Source organism: Chrysochloris asiatica, unplaced genomic scaffold, assembly GCF_000296735.1.
Source record: "Chrysochloris asiatica unplaced genomic scaffold, ChrAsi1.0 scaffold00027, whole genome shotgun sequence".
Lineage (NCBI taxonomy): Eukaryota > Metazoa > Chordata > Mammalia > Afrosoricida > Chrysochloridae > Chrysochloris > Chrysochloris asiatica.
Window position 1 is genome coordinate 20,223,644 of NW_006408545.1, and position 10,239 is coordinate 20,233,882.

General features: G+C 51.9%; 1 protein-coding gene across 1 annotated transcript in view; it reads right to left on the reverse strand.

Moving 5' to 3' along the window:
* The window catches only part of NR2E1 (nuclear receptor subfamily 2, group E, member 1), a 31,096-nt gene extending 21,194 nt beyond the window's left edge, over positions 1 to 9,902 (reverse strand). Inside the window, exons 1-3 of the mRNA XM_006839951.1 lie at positions 9,183 to 9,902; positions 4,582 to 4,727; positions 1,322 to 1,409 (exon numbers count right to left, since the gene is read on the reverse strand). Of these exons, the coding sequence (XP_006840014.1) occupies positions 1,322 to 1,409; positions 4,582 to 4,727; positions 9,183 to 9,207 (259 nt within the window). The 5' untranslated portion in view covers positions 9,208 to 9,902. The remainder of the gene's footprint in view (positions 1 to 1,321; positions 1,410 to 4,581; positions 4,728 to 9,182) is intronic.
* Between the last annotated feature and the right edge of the window lie 337 nt (positions 9,903 to 10,239).

A 10,239-nucleotide genomic window follows, 5' to 3' on the forward strand; every position in this document is an offset into this window, starting at 1 on the left:
TCGACCCCACTGGCCCCATCGAAGGGGACAGCAAACGTTGCACACAGTTAGGCCGAGAATCTCTGCACTAATGGTTCCTCCTCCGCCAAGGACAACTTCTGTCCTCCCCCTCGTCCTGTCCCCGCAAAATGTCTTTGGATCACCGAGGGCCCAAGCAGAAAAGGGCCCAAACTCCGGGGATATTAGGAGATAGGACTAGGGAGAGCTGTCACCAAGTGTGCTGAAGGAAAGCAGGGGAAATGTGACAATTACCACTAACAGTTTAAACAAACAAATTAATTCAGGGCAATCTTCCGCTCTCCGAGCTTGACAACTTGTCAATACACAAATTCAACAGGTTGGCCGCTCCCTCCTGCTTCCTGCGTTCAGAGGAAGGAACTCTCCATACACGGCAGTGCATTGTGGAGCCGCCACCTGTCCGTACTGGGGCCACTGCAAAACCACAGGCACCTAGTCCGGAGGGAGGCCCCATCCCCTCCCCGCCCACTACCCCACCTCCACCGCCCCGGCCTTGGATGCCCTCACAGGCCTCAACGGGATGCATAGATGGGATTTCCTAGTCGTTGTTGCACGCCTCCTGAGGCTGGGTGTCCGAGGCGCCCAGAGGAGTCACCCTGTCTCCCCAGGCCCTTTCCTCTTCTTTTTATAGAATCAAGTTGTTCTTGTTGGTCAGTGCCGTCAAGTCGGTTCCGACTCATAGCGATCCTGTATAGGGTTTCCAAAGAGTGGCTGGTGAGCTTGAACGCTGACCTTGCGGTTCAAATGGACTTTGCAGTCTAGGGCATTAGCCCACAGAGCCACACCAGGTCTCCATAAGAAGACTCTAAAAACGCCCACCTCGGGCATGCGAACCGCATAGGCATCGTGGTACATTTGCAGGCAAGGGTACGTTTGCAAATTTCTCTCCCCAAATTTCTCAACTCCCACAACACCCTTCTGAGGATACTGTTCAGAAATGAGATCCTGAGGGGAGTCTAACAGGGGGTGGCCACGAAGAACTGTAAGAAGTGAATCAGGAGCTATTGCGCAGTCCTCTTCCCCCAACCCATAGGAGGGGGCAGACCCCAGGACCGCTGTCTTCTCGGTAGTGGTTGTTTTCTCTGTGGGCATGGGCCTTGATGTTTGGAGTTCAAGGTGGTCAGGAGAGAGCTCGTGCAGAGAAAGAGGAAGGATACGACTGACAGCCGGAGGCCAATGCCCAGCATTTGGAAGAAGTACTCGAGAGATGATTTCCATGCATAGGTCTGCCGAGTATTTTCTGTACATATAATTTACTTACTACTCAATCAACATTAGAAGAAGAAAGGGATTCACTGATTACCATCTTTGTTCATGTTGACCTCCAAACACTTCTTTAGCCGACACGCTCTGCACTGGTTTCTGTGCGTCTTATCCACAGGGCAGCCTCCCTGGAACAGAAAGCAGGCAGTCAGCGGTCCTCAGGGCCTTGGGCCGGGGAGCCAGCTCCGCGCCGGGCAGTGGGACACAGCATTCCTACCGGACCTGCCAGGCCACAGGCTCTGGAGCGGCTATACTGAGTCTGAGACACACAAGGGGCTTTGAGGGACTGTAGGACCAGCTAGAAAAGGGGCTAGGACTCTTGGGACTACTTCAAGCGGAACACCCCCATCCCACCCCCACCCTCGTCTTTTTAAACGCGGACAAAAAACCTCTGAGCAATCAGAACGCCAGACCGTACTGGAAAGGGAGTGCTCATGAGTAGGTGGTGGGGAGGGACGAGACTTTTCAGGACCGAAGACAGCGACCTCGCCCCAGCGAAGTTCTCTAAACTGAGTATCGAGCTGGCAGGTTTGCTAGTCAGGATTCCAACCGCCACAGGCCCCCATCTCCCCCAGCTTTTCTTTCTACTTTTCAGGTCTGAAATCTACCTCTTTCTGTCACTTTCCAGATGAGCTCCCATTTATTATTCACTCCCCTGTTCTTTCACTTCTGCCCCAAGCCTTAGCACTAGAAGCAATCCTTATACCCTGCATATTTGAGAGTTCGTCTTAAAGAGTAGCCTCAGCCCAGATTCATGGAAACACAAACATTCCCAGAAAGTGAAGTGGAAACCAAAGTGGTAAGGAAGACAAGCCCACAGAAGAAAAGGGTGGGAAGGGAAGACCCAGGCCCTGGGCAACATCTAGAAACATCCACCAGAAAGATAAGGTGATAGGCTGTCTGATGAAATGACATTGAGCCTATGCACTGAGAATATCAGCACCAAGCTGAAAAAAGTTAGCCACTGTCTTTAAAATATCGATCTGAGAGGCTTGAGAAATGTTTTACCAAATGCAATTTTGTGGGGAAATGCTGGCCAGTAAAAGAGGAAATGTACAGAGAAAGTTTCTTATAGGCATCATTACTGAGGGAACATAAGCATAAACACAAAGCTTGGTGTTCTCCTGCCTGTGTTTATATAAGTTGCTACAGGTGACATTAGGAGTGGGAAGAAAGAAAATAGAAGAGATCTATTTTTATTTTGCCTCACAATCTCAAAACATTTTATACACTAAAGATAATACAGGACTCCTGGTGTAGCACTGTAGGATCAGCACTGGACTGTGAACCACAAGATCAGTAGTTCAAACCCACCAACTGCTCCCTGGAAACCCTATACAGGGTTGCTATGAATTGGGACCAATTTGACAGCACTTAACAACAACAACAAAAATTATGTATATTTTCTTTTTTGGTGTATGAAATATGCTTGGGGTGGGGGAAGTGACACAATATAATGCAGTTTTTTTTTCCAGATCATACTGACTTGATTAAAGGCATAACGTAATTTATAAATGTCCTAATTATTATCCATAATAAATTAAATACTATTTACCTGATTTTAGGAGGAAATTTGAATAAAATAATTCACTTGGTCCTTATGTGATTTATTTGGGGCTTCGTCTTTGGCCAGTGTAGTAAATAGCTCAATGTAAGGAGGTTTAAATAATTTCTTCTTATTAAATGTCTGTCTGTCCTCTAATGAATGGTATAATCTCTGTACTTTGATAAACATAGTAACGCAAAATGGGAGTCTGTGTTAGTCCTTAAGTGTATCTCCAAACCAGAGCAAATGTATATAAATATCTGGAGTTTGTGAGAGAGATGAACATCTCAGCTTGGTCCATTTATTCTCTCTGCAAGGAGAGGAACACTGGGTCTGGTGAACACTTCTTCACAAGTACTTAGACTGACACCAATATATGGAATTGATGACCATGCCTTTTTATCAGGCATAACATTCCTAAGTTTATTCAATGCAAAGATTTAATAAAAGATAATTTGAGTAGCAGTCTGCTCAAATCTGATGACCCACAGTAACCCCACATTCCCATGGAGCTATTGGGTATCCCTGTGTGTCTATAGTGTGATATGTCCATATGGTGAAGCTGGACACCGATACAGAACTGTGCACCCAATGGAAAAGGTGGAAAGTTCAAAATAACTTGCCCAAATGCAAATGTCTTGCTTTTTATTGTTAATCTAAATCTATCAGAGATGGATATGAACAGGTAGGCTTCAGAAAAAAAATATCAGGATAATTCACTAGCATCAGACAATGTGTGTGTGTGTGTGTGTGTGTGTGTGTGTGTGTGTGTGTGTGTGTGAAAGAGAGATTGATTAGTGATAAGTATTTCAACATTTGGTTATCAAAGGACAATTTCTAACTAATGGACTCCCCAGCATCTGGAAGGTCTATGTCCTTGGGTAATAGAAGGACAAAGTATGGAACTCAAAGACTGGTTTCCTAAATTGAAGCAAGCCTATTACTGAGCTGGAAATGGAGTCAGGGGGTTCTGATGGATCTTTCTAGAAGTTGTGGCTCACATTCATCCCATGCCTGACTCCCCATTCTCCTTGGGGCAGTTCTGCCTGCTCAAGACCAAAAGATAACTAGAAGCGTGTGTTCTAAGCAAAGCAGGAGGAAAGAAGTGTGGGAACTTTGAGGAAAGCTCTAGTTGGACCTTCCCTGGGAGTAGTCTCTTCTTATTCACCCTGCCCTTTACTGACAAGGCCACATGTGTACTGAAATCCCATGGGCCCACTTCCAGAGCAGTCCTGCTTCTCCAGAGCTGAAACAACCCAGTCCCTCACAGAATATGACTTTCTGTTCCAAGTGGCCAACATTCACACTGGGTCTCAAACAAAGTTAACATTAACCTTGACTCAGATGCCCCTTTGCGCTGCCGTTCCCATTGGGTGATCAGGGGACTAGGCTTGGGTGCTGCCAGGCATGTGGGTGGGGAGGCTTACTACTTGTGTTTGAGATTCTAAAGCTCTTTAGGCTCCTAGGGCTGGCTTTGTAGTCACTGGGTATGAGCCTCACCTAGTGTCAAAATCTGTCAGAGGATTCAAAAAGAGGGCGTAAGGAACTGCTGCGATTTCAAACTTCCTGCAAACTGTCTTTCCTTACCTCTTCTCAACTTTCCCAGCAAAGGGGCCCCAGAAAGCTGAGTCAGGCAGGAGAAGAGGAAGTAGGAGGTAAGGGGCCGGTCCCTTCTCCTCTGCAGCACGGAAATTCAGAGGGGTCCTTGGCACAAAGGGGGGGGGGGCGGGCCACGAAACCCCTGGCTAAAGTACCTGGTTTCCAGATTTGCAGACGTAGGTTCGATTTCTTCGGATACTCCGCTTGAAAAATCCTGAACAGCCGTCGCAGGCGTAGACCCCGTAGTGTTTTCCCGAACTGCGGTCTCCACACACTTTACAGGGGATATCTAAAATGCGGCCTGAAGTTGCAGGAAAGAGAAAGGGGGGAAGGGGAGAGAAAGAGAGAGAGGAGGGCGGAGGCGAGAGAGGAAGGGGAGAGGGAGAGAGAGATGCTAAGCAATCTGACCTCTGAAGGGATTAGCACCGAAGCTGCGGTAAAAGCAAATAATGAAGTGATTTTATAGCCAAACTTTTTTTTCTTGAGCAAGTGTCAGTTTCCTACAATGAGCATTATTCATGCACCGCTACATGTATTTGGGTCTCCTCTAATCGCCGAGACCCATTTTGGAATAAAAGATTACAGCAGGCCCCGGCGGCAGCACGGCCCGCCGCGGCCTTTCTGCTCAGCGGAAAGTTTGGCCGCCTCCCTCCCCGGCTCTTGCATTTAACAGAAAAAAAGTTGTTAGTAAGCGCGCGAGGAGACAAACTTGAAATGTAAAAGGGAAAAGAAGAAAAACAAACAAGGCTGGAACCCGGAATGGCAGCTGGAAGGCAATCGAGTTTCCCCAGAGCTTCACTGGCCGTTGTGATTATTGGGATTATTATTGTAATGCTAATACTCGGATTATTAATGATAATCAGGGTACTGGTTATTTGCTCAAGGTTCACTTTACTTATTTTAAAGAAAGGCTTTCGTTTTTGAGGCATTATTTCTTTTAGGAAAAAAACTCCAAAGTGCCTAGCACCAGGACAGGCAGGAGAGAAGAGAGCGATGGGAGTGTGTAGATTCCCCAACAGGTTAACGTGGGACAGCTACCCCTATACCCTCCGCTCCCCAAGTTTGCTCACCATCAAACTTGCTTTGGAACGCCAGGTCCTGGTTTTATTAAAACAATCACCGACAACACCACTTCTTCCTCTCAGTGCCCCCTCCACTAGACGCCTGGCTTTTGAAAGGATATGCCTGGTTTCTCTAGGCGGCATCGCCGCTCTCTCCGCAGACTAGCTCAAGAGAACTTTCCCTGGAATTCTCTGACACCCACAAGTCTAGGGTGACTCCCAAGGGAGCGACTTGCAGAAAGGAGACAATTCTTTATCTCTACTGTTCAAGCGTCCAACAAGTGCTTGGGGGTGGTTTATAAGGATTTAGTAATCCTTCCTCGCGCAAACAAAGGGGCATTAGATAAAAGTATAAAGTTAATGATTTCTTTCCCCGTCACAACGGGTCCTACGGTCTCCAGGCTGGGACCCCAGACCTCGGGCCTCCCCGAAGCTAGATAGATGAGGCCTTGAACAACCGAGGGGACTGCGATTCGCCTAGGGTAACAAGGGTGAGAACCACTCGCTAGTGGCGGCGAGCGGAGCCCCAGGCGTGGAAGCTTGGAACCTGCTGCCCGACCCCCGGGCGTTGGAAGGGCGCGCGCAGGGGCTTGGGCGGCGCTGCTCAGGTTGAGGCGGGGGTCGGGGGAGGGAAAGAGCTACAGACCGGGTAGGGTGGGGTGGGGGTCGATAACGAACAGGCTCGGCCCGGGTAATTACAACCCCGCCGCGGCACCTGCCTATAGAGCCACCAGTGACCCGTCAAAAAGAGTAGCATGGGAATTCGGACGGCGACAAAGGCCGGCGGGGGAGGCGCGCGGCGCGGTGGCCACCGCCTGGGCGCCCCCTCTCCTTCTGGGCGGGAGAGGAGGTGGCTCGGGGGAGGGGGAGGAGGGAGGGCTGGTGAGAGCCCAGCGAGGCCTGGCTGATCTGGCTCTCCATTCCGTACTGAAGATAGGGGTGCGAGCTAGAATGCCCCACGCTCACTCTGCAAGCGACAAAATTGGTTTCCACAGTTGGCTGTCATCCTCCTCAGCATAACACGACCCCTGGCCTTGCTGAGGTCCAAAACTGGAGCCCTAATATACTGTTGCCCCAGCTGCCCTCTGTGGCACTTTTCATGATGCCAAGATGAACATAATGGAGAGTAGTGATTGGGTTCCTTTCCCGGCTTCTATGGGTACAAGAGGCCAAGGACACACACCTCTGGAAGACCCTGTGAGGGTGGAGGGAGAACCAGCGGAAAGTGGGGGACCCTACGCGGATCACCCACTTGGCTCCTCGACGGTCGCTTCCTGGGGTCGCTGTGGCTGCAGATAGGCTCTCCTGCCGGGACCTGAGAGCCGCGGACCCTCAGGCAAATTAGAAACAGGCCACCAGGCTGGGCGGACGCAGGAAGGAGGCATGAGAAAATGCCGGGGCACCTCGGATCTGCGTCTCCGACTCGGCCATTCGGACACGTTAATTTGACTTGGGGTCAGCAGACAAGCTAGCTGACCCCGTTGCAAAGGTCCCTTCATGCAGTAAGCCTAGCAAGCTTCGACGAGAGCTGAGCGGGTGCTTGAGGAGGCTGGAAAACCGTTCTTACCTTCCCTCGCCAGGGAGTCCCCAGGGGGCTTTTTGTGTGTCATAATTGCCTAAAGATATAAGGCAGCTTCGATTACTGTAATTACCATCAAAGATTGTTGAAAGAAGTTAGTCTGGCCTGCCGAGATGACTGGCCGGGGTCTGGTTACCACCCAGGCGGGTGACAGGGCTCTGCTTTCAGCGGTGACTAGCCGAGCGAGGAGCCGAGGCAGGCCTCGAGGCCCTGTGTGGCCTGCCCGGCCCACTGCGCTCTCGCCTCCTCTGTCCTGGGCCCCACTGGTTCCTGAGCTGCTACCAGGTGGTAGAGGGTTTGGTGCAGCGGCGCCGCGGGTGCTGGAGACCTCAGCAGCCGCGTCCGGACCTGCGCGGGAGCTGGAGTCTCCCAAGACCAAATTCAGGCTCTTAACCACTTGGAAAGCTCCAAAGTTTCCCCAATATGCCCGCTACATCTTTCCATTAAAAGTCCATGTCGTCCTGTGTCCTAGCCCATGGCGCGCAGGCACTACCCTGGCAAAGCCGGGCGTTGCGCTCACCCCTTCCCTCGCCTGCGAGGCCTCACTTTTAAGTTCCCCGACCCACAGCAGCTCTGCACCTCAAGTAAAGGAAAGAACCCGTGACTTCTTACTTCCAGGGGTGCCGGCAAAGGCCTGCCCCAGTCTGAGCAAACCAGGAGGTCCACCGAGGCCCACGGGCATCTCTTTCCGTTGGCCGTAGCTCGGAATGCAACAGGGAAGGTTTCCTTCGGCGCCTCCTGGGAAGGACAGTCACCCCCCCGGGACATGGGCCACAAAAGGCCAGCTTGTGAACTCCCCAGAGCTTCAAGCTGCAAGTGCCGGGGTAGGCCCGAGGCCAACGGGAGACACAAGTGTCCGCTCTGCGATTAGGCTGCGATGAACAGTCCTTCCCTCCTCCCTCCGCCCTAGTTAGGTACAGTTCTCTTTCTCTTTTTTGTTCATGTTCATTTAGCTCTAATCTTTAAAATGGCAGCGCCCAAACTAAAACATACGAACAAAATGAAAACACAGCCAACTTCTTTACGGGGAAAATTGGATTTCAGGTGGGATGTTCAATCAATCCTCAAAAGTATCTCGTACTCTTCCAACTTTAAAAGACTCGGGACAATAAGGGCTAGTGGACTGGGGGTAAGGTGGAGAGTACATAGAGCCTAAGACGGTGGAAAGACTCCTAGTTTGGGAGACTGCGGCAGCGACCGCCCCAGAGACTGGATCCTGGGACCTGCAACCCCCGATAGCCAGAAAGCGGCAACCGAAGTGGTACCGGAGCCCCGAGCCCTGCGGCCATGCCCTCCGTCTCTGGATCGGGCCTGCACATTCTCGGGCACCACAGGCATCCTTCACGCGAATGCCCTCGCTCACATCTGCGGCCCTGCACTCCTGCTTCAGTGGGTAAAGGGTTGAGGTCAGCCGCGGTTTGGCGTTTTGAGGGAGAGTTCTAGCAGCTAAGGAAGTTTGAGGCAAAAGAAAAGCGCGCTCAGAGAACAGGCCGCGCACTCCCGCCTCTGCCAAGCTCCCGCTCGAAAAGTATTCCGGATTAGGGATTTGGTCCGCTGTTTGCTAGAGCATTTCACCATACTTTAAATTCCCCAGTTATGACCTCCGCGGGTTTAGGATTAAAGGAAATGTGACTTTTAAATTGTTTCTACTTCCAGTTTGCAGGATTATTTGAACTAGCTAGAAACGGGGTGCAAAGCATTCCAGTCAAAATCCGCTTTGCGCAGAGCTGCTATTGCGCGCTGGAGCTCGCAGTTTTGAAACGAGTGTGTTATTGTGCTTTCTCCTGGAGCTGCAGCCCAGTTCCCTCCCCGTCGCACCCCCACCACGGCAGCTAGCGAGGAAGTGGGGGCAACTTGCGGGATTGCTGGGCTGCGAGGGTCGCCACCTTCCCAGCGCACCAGAGAGAGGGGGAAATCAAGCAATTCAGAGGTAACGAAATTGCTCTCCCCTCCACACGAATCGCTCTGATTTACTGTCTGCAAGTTGCCGGGCCAAACTGCACACTCCCCCTGGACTCCCTTTCTGGGGCTCCGAGCCGCAGTGCCCAAGGTAGGAGCTCCCCATCTCCCCACCCGCCCGTTCCAACTGCGCGCCTGGGCCCCGAGAGGTACCCACTTGTTGATCCGGCCGGCTTGCTCATGCTGGCGGTTCCGGGGCGGAGCGGTTGGTGGGCGCTGCCCGCGTCCCGACCGGCAGCGCCCGCCTCGCCAGCCGGCGTCGCCACTCTCCAGTTGCCCTCCAGCCTGCGAGGCTCCCTGAATGGACAGGTGGGTGTAGGTCGCGCACTGCGCTGCTGCTCCCCGGGCGCTCAGAATTCGTTCCACAGTGGAAATGTAAACATCCTTGAGTTTCTTCCCGGCTCTTGCAAAACTGCAGCTGTGGGGAATGTTGATATGGGCAGACGGATGGAGAGACAGGCCGACTGAGGGAGAAGGGAGGATAGCACGAGAGGGAGATTGAAGGACAGAGATGGAGACACGAAAATGATCTTCCTACGGAGCGAAAAGGGCAAAATCTCTGGCTCTTTCCATTCCTATTTCTCAGTCTTTAATCTCTCCCTTCCATAGGCATGCAGAGTGCGGCAGATCTCTGCAGATGGCCGGACTTGAAAGGAACGAACACACGACCAGGGTCTCAGAGGCCGATGGGCTCAGCGTTGCCCGAGGCAGAGCACAGAGTGGGACAACCAGATGGCCGGGAAGTCTTCTGAGGGAAGAGGCGGCGAGGTCCTGGTTTCCGGGGAGAGCCGCGCACGCAGCGGCAAAGGGTCCCCGAAGTTCATTACCCTGTGACTTTGTGCCTGTCTCTGCAAGCTGGGTCCCCTGTAATATCTCCAGAAGCGCTCTGACAGGCAGCCGCGGGGAGGGGAATAGGGCGTCCCTGGCCCACTTAGCTTTTCCCCCAACTCCTGGCGGGGTCTGACGTCAGCCATGTGCGGGGAGGGGGTGGGAAGAGGGAGGGGGTTAAATGCTAATGATATTAATGAACCTCCAAGCGGCTCCCAAAGAAAATGCAGGCGCTCTCCGAGCTGACGACTGGAGAGTGAGAATAAGTGAGCGCGTGATGGTGAGGACCATGCCGCTCTTGTAATAAAAATGAATTCTTATATTTCATGGCAAGAGGGAAGGGGAGGAGAGAATGGTCTTTTCTCAAAATGCTTTCCCCCTTCTCT